The sequence below is a fragment of the Schistosoma mansoni genome, chromosome W, assembly GCF_000237925.1.
Source record: "Schistosoma mansoni strain Puerto Rico chromosome W, complete genome".
In the NCBI taxonomy this organism is placed as follows: domain Eukaryota; kingdom Metazoa; phylum Platyhelminthes; class Trematoda; order Strigeidida; family Schistosomatidae; genus Schistosoma; species Schistosoma mansoni.
In genome coordinates, this window is record NC_031502.1 from 2,220,881 (window position 1) to 2,238,649 (window position 17,769).

Genomic DNA, 17,769 nt, shown 5'->3' on the forward strand with positions numbered 1-17,769 from the left:
CTATTACATACCATTATCTTAGTATACTATACTGACTAAGATAAAACAGTGTCAGGAAAACTCTCTGAATGTTAAGACATAAATAAAGGATGACAGTGGTTGTTTTCTTGATATCTATTAACCCGTTTAATTGCTTCCTATAAACCGCATGAAATCAATGCATGATGGTTGTCTAAAAATGGGATAATACTCAAACATATATTCAATTATCAGAATAGGTTTTGTGGAGATTTAGTATTTTCATGGTTGCAAGCGTGAGTAAATTGAAGCGAGACCACCAAGGGAAACCTGGAAGCACTGGACGACCGTTTCGTCCCACAATATTATGATTAATTACAATAACATGAGATGATACTTACCGTCCTAAAATTTTACTAACACAACCATGTGAAACTCTTAATTGTCTACTAATATCACAAGGTCGTACATTCTGATTGGCCAATTGAACTATTTGTTGTCTAACTTGATTTGGTAATGGACGTCCATTGACAAAAACACCTCCAAGTTGATTTATTCCACCATGTCCTTTGGAAAAAAACAAGCAAAATAGAGACATGGTAAACCGCAGTTTGTTATTTATTAAAAGTATCAGTAGTAGGTATTGTTATTTAAAAGTATTTGTGAAATTTGTTCAAAATTTATTACCATTTTTTGGTCCAAAACAGTTTTATTCGATGTTGAAGCTTCCGAAATTTCAGTTTGTAACTAGTACCACACTTTAGTGGATTATGATGATCAACATAACAATATATAAAAAAGGACTTGATAAATAGTGTTTATATAGTTAAAATCATGAGTCAACTGAAGCTAGACCACCATTGCAAACCTGGAAGCACTGAACGGCCGTTTCGCCCTATTGTGGAACTGATAGGTCCTGGGTTCAAATCTCGTGAGGCGGGATCGTGGACGCACACTGCTGAGGAGTCCCACAGTGCGAGGAAACGGCCGTCCAGTGCTTCCAGGTTTTCCACGGTGGTCTAGCCTGAATTGACTCATGATTTCAACTATACAAAGTTACTAAAATCTCCACAAAACCCCCTTCTGACAAATAGCGTTTATTTGGAAAAACTCCAATTTCCAACTATAGAAATAAATCATTTCAATTCTCCTTCTCTTTATTGAATTAATCTTTTGAATTTGGACTTCTTCGATTCTCATTGTTGTTTCTAATTGGCTACTAAATTAAAGTATTATTCGATCACTAGGCATGTTATCAATGTTTATCTGGCAGTGATTCTACTGAAGGTCTTAAATTCTGCCCACTCAGCAGCTATTGTTTATTTGTAAAGAAATCTTTAATTCACAAGGATTTATGTGAATCACCGTGCAGAATATACAGACAAACGATTGGAATTCACTGAAACTATCTATATCAAGCTGCTTTCCGTAGGCTTTAATTAGTTTGCATCATTAATTACAACCATCTTGAAGTTATTGTATCTAGTTCAATTATGCTAATGGATAAATTCATTTAGATTTTCATTGTAATTCATTCTCATCTCAGTTCAGTTTCGTCTAAACAAATAATTCTAGTGTTCTTACTTGAGTGTTTATTATTGACAACATCAACATCAGTTCTAGTGAGAAGCAGTGACCAGCGGAGTTCAAACCACGTCTGTTGTGACATAGGAACTCAATGAAGACAATTGGTGAACGGTTGCTCAACTTCGTGGATTGGTTGGAGTTAGACATAAACACCATCGGATGCCAGCTTAGTGGTCTATCGGTTAAGTGCTGTGGTGCGAGACTGATAGATCCTGGGTTCGAAACTCGCTAGGCGGGATCGTGAATGCACACTGCTGAGGAGTCCCGCAGTGAGACAAAACGGCCGTCCAGTGCTTTCAGGTTTTCCTTGGTGGTCTAGCTTCAATTGACTCACGCTTTCAACTACGAACATCAACTATATCAATTCCAGACTTGACATATGTTTTTTTATTCAGAATTCGTCCAAAAAATCATAAATCAGATAAGAAAACATTTAAAGTAAAAGGACATAAGTATATAAATGTATATATTTCCCCGTAGTTACAAGATTAGTCAAAAAAAAATAATAATCCCTCTCAAACAATTCAACCATAATATCAAGCAGAAATAAATAATTGAAGGGAAGGAAATTCGATATTTTCTTTTTCAAACACTAAAAAATGAATGTTTACATCATAACAGTCCAGATTAATAATAATTATTATTATTAGTAGCAGTAGTAGTAGTAGTAGTATTAGTAATAGTGGTAGTAGTAGTAGTATTATGCCAAGAAACGGAATGAATTAATGATATTTTTTCCAAAATGAGAAACTGATTTTATTTATTTGTTCCCTTTTTTCCTAGTTGCTATCTTTAGTTCTTCCATACTTCTTGATACTTCTTTCTAGTGTTAGATAATCATTATAAGAATAATTCCTCTAGTTGTAATGGATAGAGAAAATAGTTGTGTAGGTAAATGTTTCTACAATCTATTTAATCATTGTTATACTATACATTCTTTCTATCTTTAAGTTGGTTGCATCTAGCCACTTGTTTTTAAGCATTATATATATATATATGTAAATAGTGTTCTTGTAAGAGATAATTTGTTATGCTCCATTTATAACCGACTCTGATTTTCTCTTTCTTGTTTTCGTTCATTTTTGTCTCACTCAACTGTTTTGCATATTTCTTTTCACTTTTTTTTCTTGTTATTGATGTCGTCGTGGTGGTGTGGGTGATGGTAGTTTGAAATTGTTTCTACCTTGCTAACATTTAATTTATTTAAAATAAGCCATTCTTTTCCCCCCCCCCCCCATCGAATTTATGTATGTTTATGCATGTGTACGCGGAAAATAAGAGTTATCTAGTTATTCACTCGTTCATATATAATCAGCCTATTATTCCTGTTAGTAAGTTCGCACACACACACACGGGAACATAAGCAACTTTTCTGGTTATAGTTATGCACTTATTCAGTAGCCAGTCGTCAATTCTTATGCTTTTCCTATATTTTATTAATTGAGAAAATTAAAAAAAAAGAACGGATTCAAGAGAGAATGACAAGAAGAGAAATAGATTTCAAAGTGAATGCATGATTAAACATAACTACAATAGTAATAATAATATCAATTGTAAATTAATCGAATTGTTTGAATACTTTCAATGAATGTTATCATTATCACATTTGTACGCTTGTTTGTTTATGTGTTATCTTCAATTTTTCCTTGCTTTATTGAGCACGAGACTAAAGGATGCTTACTTGGTGAGGAATCCTATACTAGGACGAAATGACCGTTCAGTGTTTCCAGGTTTTTAATGGTGGTCTAACATTAATCGATTTATGATCCTAATCAAAATTGATTAAGAATCTTTGATTCAATTGGAACCGTCCAATTTGACATATTGATTAAATAAAGTTATGTAGTGACTAGTAGTTTAATTCAGGATGTTCGTTTAGTTGTATTCGGGACTCGTCATTTGAATGTAACTATATCCCAATGTTGAGTTTCACAGTGATATTTGTAAATAAATGTCAATATTGAGAGAATCCATTTAGAATGTAGATATGCTAGAGGGAATTCATAAGTTCCAGAACTTGACCTGTTACACAGTCTATAAATTATTTGAATTCATTAGCTCAGTGGATAATGTGTAAACGTTTAAAACCTATGATATTGGACTCAATTTTCATTGTGAATATGATCACCGGAACTCTGATGTATTGGAACGAAACTTATTATATAGAGTGAAACGCGGATCTTTGTATCCACTTCTGCCTATAATCCATATGGTGATTGTAATCTATCAGAATATTAGTAGACTACTCAAACTGAAATTTACTTCTGAATACTAATTAGATCGATAAAATCAATTTTTAGTGGTAGAGTTCAATCATCTGATTTCATAATGGAATACGACTTGGACTTTACTGTTTATTGTTGTGTGTGTTATTCAAGTGTTATACATCTACGATACTTATAAAGTAGTATATATACAATCACTAACCATTTGATGATGTCTAATTAAGGCTTCAGAAGAACATTAAACCGTTACAAGTTCATGGATTTATTACTTGAATTTTTTTGGTTTCTTTCCTTTTTTTTCTGGCATGTGAAACTAAACTGGAGTTTATTTCTGGAACATGTTTTCTTGAATTGATGGAACAATAAAAATTACTCAGCAGTGTTTGAAGTTGGTCAAACGTTCGATGATAGAAATTCTAGCAGCTCACCACTTGTTCTTATAGGACGAGCTCCTGTAGTGTAAGATATATAGGCTGTAGCTAGAGCTCGCCTTCAATACGTTTATTTAAATTTACACCGTTGTTATATTATTATTCATAGAAACTAAGTACTAATTCACAACTGCTCTATAACTTAACATTCAACTAACCACTCTTCATTCGATTATTGAAGATTCCTAACATTGTAGTGTAATACACAAAAGGAATAATGATTAATTATCATTAAAGTAAAATAAGACAGTCACCTCTCGTATTAGTCAATAATCAACTAAGTATTAAACCAATTTAATAGAAGGATTCAACAAAACTATACTTTTATTCAACCTCAGAGTAAAATGACGACGGTCAAATGATCGATAACTGAAACAATGCGTTCATTAGTACAAAATGAACTGAAATAAGCCGGAATCAAAATGATTGAAAATTGAACTCTAATGACAAAGAAATGGATACATTTTATAAATATTGGCTTATACAAAATATAGTTAATCTGTAATGATGATGAAACTTAAATTCCTCCAAAGATTTAAGAGATATCTATAGTCTAAGCCACTTACTTATATTTCGTTTTTAGACATAACACTAATTTATCTTGGCTCAAATATTCAATGATACGTCATTATTAAACCTTCATGGTCAATACTGGTTAGTATAAAAATAACGTCAGTCAGGACTAACACAGGCCATTAAGCCTCCTGTCCTTTCCAAACTGTAACTGATTTATTGCTTCTAGAAGAACTTAAAGTCCAAATGACCTTTTTTATAGACTAAGTGATTTTGATGAACTATAAAGGAACTAAAATGTTTCCATTTTGATTAATGTAAAAAATATACGACTAACATGTAATCTGAGGTTGAGACTATGACATTTGTTAACCGCTTGTGTTATTGAACATATACAGTAACGTACAGTTTTTGATCATTATCTGAATGATTGTTGATGAACTGAATTTGTGTATATGGTTTCTTTATAAATTCTGTGAAGTATATAACAAGTGAAATAATAAATTATCTAAGATATCTAACTGTTAAGGACTCCAGAGAAGATTATGACGAATATAAATGGAGATAAAACATATCCACTGTGACAAATATAAATTATCTTGAAAGGGATAGCAGAAGTGCACACATAAAACTTTACAATATAAGGCTTTTTTTCAATTTGCCTGTTTATTTGACAGAATACATATTATATATAGTTGAAATCATGAGTCAATTTAAGCTAGACCACCATGGAAAACCTGGAAGCACTGGAAGGTCATTTCGTCTTATTGTGGGACTCTTCAGCAGTGCGCATACACGATCCCGCCCCGCGAAATTCTAACTCAGGACCTACCAGTCTCGCGCCAGAGCACTTAATCGATGACACATATTAACCAACTTGTTTTATTTGTTTGGCGATGGTATAGTTCATTATATATATATATATATATATCCTCTCATTATTTTAATGTAAAGATTGTCAATACAGGGGAGTGGGACATGGCAAATCATTTACAAAAAAGGTATGAAATAAAACTGAAAACCTAAAGTTCCCCTGGTAAATTTACTAATCAATAAACTATTCAATATGATTTTAATAAAAAATGATAAATAGTAACAAACTGTAATATTTAAGTTAGAATTGAAATTCTGCTTCCCTGATAAATTGAAAATAAATAAATTAATCAGGATAATATCAGATGGGGTTTCGTCGATATTATCATAATTTCAATAACTCCGCCTGTAGCCCTTCCGGGGGCTACTGCCGGTCCCAAGCGCGGATAAAAGAGGAGGGTCGGGCATGGGGTTAGCGACCCCCAACTCATAGAAAACTCACTCGCTGAAAAAGCGCTAACCAGAAAAAATAATTCAAATCATTAAGTAATCTTCAAATTCCTCATCTGACGGCCTTCTTGAATATCTGAGCTATCTGTTCCTACTATCTAGATATTTTAACAAGTTGTGTTTGTTTTTTTGTTTTAACACATTGTCTATTAATTACATAACCCATTCAAGTTTATTTATTAAAATTTTATGACCTTTCACAGTACAATTTACAAAAAAGTACAATCAAAGACATCGTGGTGGCTAGCAGCAGTACACATTGAAATGAATGAACATTATTGAGATGTGAATTCATGAACTGCTAACATCTAACTAGAGACCATTAATTAGCAAGTTGGGTCATCTGCAACTCCTAATAAGTCTAAACATGTATCATAATTATGATGTAATCATAATTTAAAAATCCTGATTAAATGATTTACAAGACGATTGCTAAGTATCACTACAAGATTTCAATATTTATTGTCAGCATCAACCCAGTAATTAAAAAAGGGAACTTGTTGAAATACTTTGTGCTTGGAATTCTATATTATACTAAAAATACGATACTGAATAAACCCATTAATTATATTAATCTATTTTTTTAAAGGTCATCTGCTTTACATAAAATAGAAACTATTTTCCGATTACATAATATTAGCAGTGGACATCAACTTTGAGATGCAAGTACATCCAGCTGACGAGTCCCAAATAGGACGAAACACACGTCCTGGATTTCACTGCTAGCCACTATCCATCTTTGCTCATAATCTAACGTTATTGTTTAAAAAAATTAATCACTTTAGTAATTCATACAAAACATTAATGTTTCTTATTTTTCATTATACTAAAAAATAACCTATACAGATTAAATCTTCTTAACTCGTTTTTTTGTAAGTTAAGTAAATGACAAAAACTAATATCGTGGTGTATGCTGCTTATGTTGATCAATATAAGTAGTATGTAACACAAATCAGAGGACGAATGTATGGCAGTACAAGGCTAAGAAAGTAGACCTAAAGAAAACATGAAAGGGAAATAGAAAGGAATTGTGAATTGGAAGAATCATACAGAATGTGAAAGACAATTGATGGAAGAATTGTAAATGAAGTATTCAATGTATAGTTCTCATATTTTATGAAGATATTCTGTAATTTTGTATGAAATCATAAATTGGTCATCTCCACCAAGTCTTTATTCACGACAGTATTACTAAGAAAATGTCAAATGAGATACTGGCGATATAGTTATAGAACACTTGTGGGCGTATATACATGAATGTGTGAAAAAGAAACAATTACTAAGGTTACAAAAGTGTTTGTGCATACATTCTCGATGACCAATTACAATTCCTTGTAAAACATCTGTTAATGTTTATAAAAAAAACGTTGGTTTTTACTTTAACCAAACAGAGAAAATCCAATTCCATCATTGTTCTGTAACATAAAAATAGCAAACCATGTATGTCTGTATCTGTATGTATCCATGTTTACTAATAGATATAGCTGTTACCCCTTCTAACTAATCACATGTATTATTATTCTTACAAACTAAGAAACCTTAGAGACATGAAAATTTCATAAAAGGTTATAAAATCTACATTTATGAGTTAGTTTACTATTATTCTACATTGTGCGTTCGTATATTTGCATACATGCGAGCATACATAGATACATACATACCTACATACACCCACTTTCTCTCTCCCCGCCTATTTTTTCATGGTTACATCTTTTGGTTCTACCTCTTCTTCTTTTCTCCCTCTTTTTTTTCTTTCATATCAATAAAATTGTACCAACCATTTTTTTTTTCATTAAATATGGTCATGCTTCAATAATCCTTAGTAATCGTCATCATTAAGCCTTATTTTTATCGATAATATATTTTTGTGTTATTATTTTTTTTTCTTTTGTCATTTTGACAGGAAAACTATTTTTTTCCAGAATTCAATATTACATATATTGAAGAGTAAGAAACGTTATGTAATCTTAATAGAAATAGTCACTTGTTTTCCAATCAACATTTCCTTTCATATATAGTTGTGGATTACGTAACTAAACATTTGATAGGATGAAATAACAAAACAAAAAGCTACAACTGACTCACGCTTGCAACTATAGGAATACTAAATATCCACAAAACCCCTTTTGATAAAAATTTAGTTACTACTTAGTAAGTACTTGTTCTCTCATTTTAAATCAATCACAATTGGATAGAATGAAAAATAAGTCAATAATTTGTAAAGTGATTTTTAAAGTAATTAGTCCTTTTGATAAATTTCGATAGTGTACATAAGAAGATGAAGATTATCAGAACTATGTGATGAGATATTAGCGCACAATACATTTCGAACAATCTGGTCACACATATACTAGTTCAGAAGATTTATATATAAAGCGATAACACTTCAACTAGACTGGAAATGGGGGGGGATAAGAGGAGACAATGATAATAATAATGATGTGAAAACGGTTTGACACCTAACCACTCCGGATAAAGTGATTTTGTCGGAATCATTATGGAATAAAATAGATTTTTGATTATATTGTTTTTACAGCTTATTACCAATTAGTTTTTCATGTTTAATCTTAACTGACATCATCATTAGCGCTTAGCGTTTTTTTAACGAGTTGGTTTTCTACGGTGTGGGGTCGCTAACCCCATGCCCAACCCTGCTCCTTTATCCGGGCTTGGGACCGGCAGTAGCTGCCGGAGGAGCTACTATCACCATTTCTCTTTCTCCTGGTGATCGACTGGATCATGAAAACGTCAACATCTGGAGGGAAGCACGGGATACAGTGGGCAGGGAGGATGCAGTTGGATGATTTAGACTTTGCAGATGATCTGGCTCTTCTATCACACACGCAACAACAAATGCAGGAGAAAACGACCAGTGTGGCAGCAGCCTCAGCAGCAGTAGGTCTCAATATAAACAAAGGGAAAAGCAAGACTCTCCGATACAATACAATATGCACCAATCCAATTACACTTGACGGAGAAGCTTTGGAGGATGTGGAAATCTTTACATATCTGGGCAGCATCATTGATGAACACGGTGGATCAGATGCAGATGTGAGGGCGCGGATCGGCAAAGCAAGTGCAGCATATTTACAACTGAAGAACATCTGGAACTCAAAAAAATTGTCGACTAATACCAAGATCAGAATTTTCAATACAAATGTCAAGACAGTTCTACTATATGGGGCGGAGACGTGAAGAACTACGAAAGCCATCATCCAGAAGATACAAGTGTTTATTAACAGCTGTCTACGCAAAATACTTCGGATCCGTTGGCCACTATAAGCAACAAGTTACTGTGGGGGACAACAAACCATATTCCATCCAGCGGAGGAAGAAATGAGGAAGAATCGCTGGAATTGGATAGGACACACATGGAGTGAATCACCTAACTGCGACACAAGGCAAGCCATCACATGGAATCCTGAAGGCCGAAGGAAAAGAGGAAGATCAAAGAAAACATTACGCCGAGAAATGGAGACAGACATGAGAAGAATGAGCAAAAATTGGATGGAACTAGAAGCCCAGGACAGAGTGGGTTGGAGAAAGCTGGTCGGCTGCCTATGCTCCATTGGGAGTAACAGGCGTAAGTGAGTAAGTAAGACATCATCATTACTATCATTGGGATCAAAAGACGTATCACATATAGAAATTGAATAGTAAAAAGTACCATTTATTGATTAGTCCATTCAATATTTATTATTGACATTTTCTAGTCCTTTATCTTACTCTTATTTATATTCATTATTTTCTCCCTTGGGGATTAAATTAATTAGTCAGATTTAATGTTGAGGACAAAAATGAATATTTTACGGAGAAAACAAGAAAATACACAATTTTGTTAGGTTCTAGATATTATAACTATTTATTTCTATTATATTAACCTTTTATTTTGCCAGCAAAGTTTAAGTATATGAATGACTCAGTAAATATATGAAGATTTATTTTATATTATTGAAATCATGATTCAATTGAAGCTAGACCACCATGAAAAACCTGGAAGCACTGGACGGCTGTTTCGTTCTATTGTAGGACTCCTCAGGTTTTTAGTTTGATTAAACGGTACAAAATAATGACTTTCATTTACGTACATATGTACATATAAAAATATGTTGAAATATTGTCATTTTAATTTTAATTTTATTTTGAGATAAGATGGTGGTTGGAGGTAGTCAAAAGGAAACTCTGGACCCGGGTTTCGTGCTACTTAGCACTCGTCAGCAAGGTGTACCTGTAATCTTGAGGGAACTGGTGCTCCCTGACAGATTTGATCCTGTGTCACCCAGCTTCACAGTCAGAGGCGTTGACACTGAGCTATTCGGGCCGCGACCGACCTCCTGTAGGACTGAGATGTAATCACAATTGATTGATCTCCACCCAGTGATCAATCAAATGTGATTTATTTTATTTGATATATAATTTTCATTGAAATAATAAACTGATCAATGTTAGACCACCATTGTTAACCTGGAAGTACTAGACGACTGTTTCATCTTAGTACGTGACCCTTCAGCGGAGCATATACACGACTCTATACTCGGAAATCGAACCCAGAACCTTCAGTCTCATGAGCAAACACTTAACCACTGGAACATTGAGCCGGTATCCAACAGTGTTATTGTCTTACTTTGACTAATATACGATATTGTGCGACCATCTTACATTCATCTATGTCCATATCTATACGTGTCTGTGGTAAACTATTAGATATAAATAGTCTTAAAATATGGAATAAATGAATTGTTTTTGATAAAATTGGCATGTTATTGAATGACTTCATACAAACCAAAATGTTATTCTGAGTATTCTTCCGTCTGGCGACAGAATAATGAGTTCAGCTCATATTCAAAGGTGAACATTTACTATATATACAAGTTATATTTCTTAAATACATAGAATATGGCTAGCAGTATAATCTAGAATGTACGATTCGTCCCATTTACGTTTGATCAACCGGATGTACCTGCTCTTCATTGTTGATATTCACACTGAAACTCAAACTCAATACGTTTGGCATTAATTGTCACTAAAGACCGAGAAAAACTCAATTCTAAATATCAACAATGGAATAATGCAAACCTCCTCTTACATTATAAAAATTTCCTGTTTACTAGGATAGTAATATAAGAAAAATGACTACATCGTTTTAAGTATACGGTTATAAGACGTGATTAATTGTTAAATGTAGGACACATCCAATCATTAAGGTAAATAAAATAAATATGTCTCAGTAATTAAATCTTAGTAGCAAAAAGGGGGCTAATATAAAGCAGAGATATCATTTAAAATGATAATATGTAAAAACATTCGAAACATATTCGTTAACGTAAAAGCGTACAGAAGGGGGTTTTGTGGAGATTTTTTAGTGATTTTATATAGTTGAAATTATGAGTCAATTAAAGCTAAACCACCATTACAAACCTGAAAGCACTGGACGGCTGTTTCGTCCTATTGTGGGACTCCTCAGCAGTGCGCATCCACGATCCCGCACGCGGGCGAGATTCGAACCCAGACTCATGATCTTACCTATATAAAAGATTACTAAAACCTCCACAAAACCCCCTTGTGATAAATCTCAGATGAATTGATTAATACATCAGTTACCCTTCGAAATCGTTTCTGGACATAAATGATAAAATTCATTGTACATTTCTGATCTGAACTGAAAATATTTACTGATATGAATTTTTCCCTACTGAAAACTATATAAATATTCTGTGATGTTAAAAACCAAAGCTCATTAATAGTACTATATGTAGCACTATATTTTACTAATCTAAGCTTGATCGTCATTGAAACTAGGATGCACTGAATGGCTATTTCGTCCTAGTGTGAAACTGTCCAGCATTCCTCATTCACGACCGTGCCGCCAGAGGTTAAACCCAGAGTAATTGTTTAAAAGATAGAATTTATCTTAGGTACGGTATAATCTAACATATGCTTTTCAAAAATGATAAAACTGTTCTTTTTTACGATGAAAAACAAAAGTCAAATTTGTTTTATCTTCAGCTGCGTCATATCTCAAAGTCGATTTTCAGTGAATTTATACTTCCCTACAAAATAAGGAATACTAAAGTACAGATTCATGTAATCAACTAAGAGGTACAATGAGAACCAATGATACAATTCATTATCCCCAACCACATAGTCTGCATCAGTTTAGAGGTTAATGACTTCAAGGGATGATGCCACGTTTTGATTTGACCGCCTTTTACTCTCTTTTAACCATCCACAATACTAGTCAGCATTACGCGTCGTGGTAATCTGTGTTCAGACATACTTATGTATAGTATTAGTGCATAAATGGATCACAGTAGTTACCATTCCATATTCTCATCAGGAAATCACATTTACAAAACCAAATATTTTAGTAGAATCGTTCTTTTTTCGGTATATTTTAAATCTTTTATTTTCATTTTAATTCTCTACATCTTACTCTTCTCATACTACTTTATATATTTAAAAGCAGTAAAAAAATTTTAAAAAATAAATTTTCACATCATTAAAACATTAAAAAAAATTGATGATTGAAACTATTAAACATTGACATGCATAAATTCATGGATACGCGTGTACATGCAACAACATATTTATGATTTTATAAGCATGAGTATATAAATATATGCTTGGGAAAACTTGTATCTGATAAATAAATTATTCATTTTACTCAAAACAGTATAGAATATTTCCACCCCCACCCCCCGAATATTGTGCTTATTTCTTTTTTTTTTAAGAAAAAAAGGTAAAAAAAAGAAAGAAAAAAAGAGAAAATTTGTACTAAAATAGTAAATCAGTGTTAAAAGAAGAAAATAAATAAATAAAATAAAATAGATTTTTAAAACAAAGAATCATAATAGAAAGGATAATAACCAATAGGTATTCAGGAAATTTTGTGATTGTGCTCTGTATATCCATCTATCTATCCTTCTACCTATACACATATATGTATATATAATAAACTCCCAAGGGGTTATATATATACACATATACTATACATAAATGTACATATGTACAACAATGAATTTACTTATGCTTAGTAGCAATAGTAGTACACGTAGTATAAATGTGTATACATCATTTCCATATATCCTTTTTTTAACCAATCAGTTTTGAGTACTGTATAATTTATGTTCATATAATAATAATACTGATGAAAATAACAATACTACTAATATATTGAACCAAACTAATGAATTATAAATCAGTTTTTAGTTCTATCTTTGAATAGCGGTATACAATAATGTAGGGTATTTTTTGATTGGCATATTAATGTATAGAGGGAATTGTATTTTTCTTATAAAGAACTAATTGTTTCGTTAGTGTATATATTGAAAAATTACATTTATACTGTTGAAAGATTCCGTAGATCAATTTTGCAGTCCTAAACATCAATGGGAAGATTTAAACAAGTAATACTAAGTGAATTTAAACTTCACCCGATTGCACAAGCTAGTGACTATCAGGACTCAGTAGGTGAGTAGATAACACGATGGCGTTTGAAGCGAAAGGTACTGGGTTCAATTCCCAGAGTGAACATCAACTCTGAGATTCAGGTACATCCAGCTGACAAGTCCATAATAGGACGAAACGCGTGTCAAACTGGATTCCACTACTAGCCACTATCCATCTTTGCTTACAATTTTTGAAATGGTTTATAACATTTGTTTCAGTAATAGACTACATTATTTTACTAACAAGGAAAAAATAACGAAGCAATCACTTGATCATATGGAATGAGTTAACTAATTTTGTAAACCTCATAGTTAATAAAATAAGATTTATGTTACTTTGAATGATGATATATTTATGTTAGAAATTTTGAAAGCATTCCATACAACTTCAACGATCAATTAAGCAATCATATTCAGGAGTTGTTCAGTTTTCGATTGGTATCAGCTTTACATTTTAGAATGTATTCGTTTTAATCATAAACTTTAGTAGATCAGACATTTTACGTATATGCAGGGAGTCTTCTTTTAAGAAATTTAAAGTAATTAGTCCCTTTGAAAGATTTCGATAGTGTAATAAGAAGATAAGGATTATCAGAACTATGTGATGATATATTAGCGCACAATACATTTCGAACAATCTTATCACACATATTATACTTGTTAAGAACATTTATATATAAAAATAAAAGGTCAACGAAACTGGAAAATGGGGGTAAGAGGGGACTGTCTCGACTTCTACCCTAAGTTTGTGCTGATGATGTCGTTCACAACAAATATCGGTCGTAATGACTCTCAGAAGTCAACCACTTCACTCCATCAACATCTTCGTCTTCTTATTACACTATCGACATTTTACGTATAGATAATATTCTGTGTCGTTAGATGAATATTTTCCTATTCAAGTGCATAAGAATATCAAAGTGTAGATTTAAAAGAAACATGTGTAAAATCTACTGAAAATAAATGTCTTTGTAAATATTATTATTGGTTTCTGGTATGCTATGAAAGAATCAGTTTAATCAACATTGAGGCAATCCATAGAGGATTCATATATGCCAACAAGAGACTGATTGATTGCAGTCTTAAACAACAATGTAGAGATACAATCAAACAACACCAAATGAATTTAGAATTCAGTTTAGTTGAAAGTCCTCGAGAATTCCTTCTAAAAGTCGTTAGAAGATGAGAAAAGGTCATGAATATTTAGTCTAATCAATATTGTACAGAAAATTCCCAATTAGTTCTAGCAACATGACGAATATTACGTCATATCATGATTAGATAATTATTGATTTTTTAAACTAGGTTCATAGTAATTCCAGAAAGGTTATGCGATATGAAAGTCAACTTAGTCTATAGATATCCTTATTTTCTGTATCTTGACTAACTTTGTACGTAAAGTTTTCTCTTTTACTCTACCTACCTTTTATAATTTGTTCAGATTTAAAGTATGAGTAATCTATGTAGAACTTAGAATCGATTATTAACACGAATCAAGAGTTCACTTACTAGACAGATCAAAATTAATGCTAATTCATTCACATTTTGAATTTAAAGATGATTCTTATCAGTGACTTATTTTATTTGAAGTACAGATGAAAACTAGTCAGCGCTGGTTCATTGTTTTATTTAAATAGGAGAGTATTTAGCAGTTAGCGTCAGCAATCCATCATTGAGTCAAAACCAAGATTTTCAAGTTCTGATGTTAATATTCATCTCTCAGAATTTCAAGTTGGAATACGGCAGTTTGGATCATTAACTTAAGTCAACACAGGAATGTGTCCAGTCGTTAATTTTAAAAATTTGATAGAAATATTTAGTAGTTTATAAATGAAATGTTGAGTGTGAGAGAGAGAATCAGTTTGTTTAAAAATTACACATACATCTATCCAATGAATTGAATGTGACTGAATAAGAAACATCTTGCTTTCTGTCAGTTAACACCAAAAGGTTCATTCTATAAACAGAGTCCTATATATATGAGAGTGATAAGACAGCTTATCAGAGAGCAGTGGATTTATTGGTCGCCCAATGATACATGAGCAGTCTTGAGTACTTGTCAGCCCTGCTTTCTGCCTAACCCAGCCAGTTATGTCCAGAATGCCAATAAAAGCCTCTGCAATATGAATCCTTATTCACAAACATACTGGGTTTATATACCAAACAAACAGACCACATCGTACCATAAAATAGAAAATAACATCTGTACAATATTTAGCCAAATGTGGCTGTGAATAGGGGTGACAGTAATTAATAGACTGGGGATAACACAAGAATGGTAAATCGTATAATACTAATTCATGGATCAAAATAAATCCTATAATAAAAGGAACATGAATATGAATAGTTTAGTTACTTAACAATTATACAATAGTAAATATACATATCACATTGGTCCACAAATAGTTCCCAACGTTACCACGGGATAAAACATATAGTTTAACACATTTATAAATTCAGTTATCTTGTCAATAAAAATATTATAACGCTAATAAGAGAATGAAAATTACATCAATTTTGAGGAAACCATCTTTTTCTTATAGTTAAAGTTGAGCGATGGCATACAACCACACACTATTTTCTAAATACTATCAATAGATAGCAATCACAACTAAACCACCATTGAAAACCTGTAAGTACTGGACGACCTTTTCCTTCTAGTATGAGACTCCTTAGCAGTACGAATTCATGATCCCACACGTGTGACTCGAACCCATGATCTTCATTCTCGTGAGAGAACGCTTAATATCTAAAACATTTAGCTAGTATCCAACGGTTTTAATGTATAACTTCAATCGACCCATGATCTTTCGCAACCCTTCATTCACTGTTTGAAGGGGAGAACTGTGAAAACACTACAATCTCCACAAATCTCCATTAGGGAAGTAATCAGTTAATATTAATTTTGTCTTAATGATCCATTTATATCTCTTGACTTGCAAAATCAAATCGGCATGCATCAAAATAAGTCTTACCATGAGAATGAAATTCAAGCCAATCACTATGTGTATGATTTGAAAACATAAGTTTCGGAAAAAGTACGATAATTTCAAAAGATTTTAACTAAAATATTTTCGCTCGAGAAAAACTTCATCAGAGATCATTTAACAGATTAGTACGGAAAGGTTAAACATCAATATGACATTCTGAAAGGTTTCGTTTAAAAAATTAACCATCCATCCATTACTCGTCATTTTCTTTCAACATATAACTTACAAATACATCTATTCATATGTACCACTTAGTAGTGACCGATATCACGTTTATCTAGTCCATAGAGTCGATTAAATTCTAATGGTCATGTGAATGTAGTTACCAATCTTTGTAAATCAACATCATGTACACCATGTTTTTTATGTTTTGAGCTGATACTACGAGTTAAAAATGAACATCACAGTAAATTAATGAAATAGATACTCTTTTAATTCTGCTCTGAAGATAAGTATCCCTTAAAATCAATGATGTGTTGGAATGTCCAATGAAAATTTATCGGCTGGTTTATCTTTATCATATGCTTACTAGTGACTGGCTCTATGAGGTATTTCCTGGAGTTCTAATGAGAAGCAGTAGCCAGTGGAGTTCAACCAGGTCTGTTGGAAGATATCAACTCACTGATAACAATTGGTGAACGGTTTCTCAAAATCGTGGATTGGTTGAAGTTAGACATTAACACCGTTGGATGCTGGCTCAGTGGTCTAGTGGTTAAGCGCTCGTGCGCGAGACTGATAGGTCCTGGTTTTGAATCTCGAGAGGCGGGATCGTGGATGCGGACTGTTGAGGAGTCCCACAATAGAACGGAACGGCCATCCAGTGCTTCCAGGTTTTCGATGGTGGTCTAGCTTCAATTGACTCATGATTTCAACCATATAAAAATTTTATTCTAGGTATTGTGATATATTTAAGTCAATGTTATGAGTATGCTTTGAAAAAATTAAAATACTGATAGATGGTAAACAGTTTATAAAACAGAGTTATACCATATGTCCAAATGTTACTACATGCATGTACACTCATACACTAACAGTTCTCAGTTTATCTAAAATCTTTTAACGTCATGCACAAATGTGACAAAAGATAAAAACGAGACTATAAATAATTCATCGGATTAAATCAATGTTCAGTTTTAGTGTAAGTTAGTGATCAAATTGTTGCTGAACCACTAGATTGTAACTTATAATAATTAGATGAAAACATTTAATGAGATAACTAAATGTTTACTCTTGGAAAATTAACTCAAATTTACAGCTTTAAATTTATTTACTACTTATGAATTGATGAGTAATG

The 17,769-nt window shown here is 32.6% G+C and overlaps 1 protein-coding gene across 1 annotated transcript in view; it reads right to left on the bottom strand.

The window, feature by feature from the left end:
* Smp_142940 (putative paired box protein pax-6) overlaps positions 1–17,769 on the bottom strand; it is a gene marked incomplete at both ends in the record, with an annotated part of 34,593 nt that overhangs the window by 12,897 nt on the left and 3,927 nt on the right. The window contains one exon of the mRNA XM_018799904.1: positions 360–525. Within this exon, the coding sequence (XP_018653771.1) occupies positions 360–525 (166 nt within the window). The remainder of the gene's footprint in view (positions 1–359; positions 526–17,769) is intronic.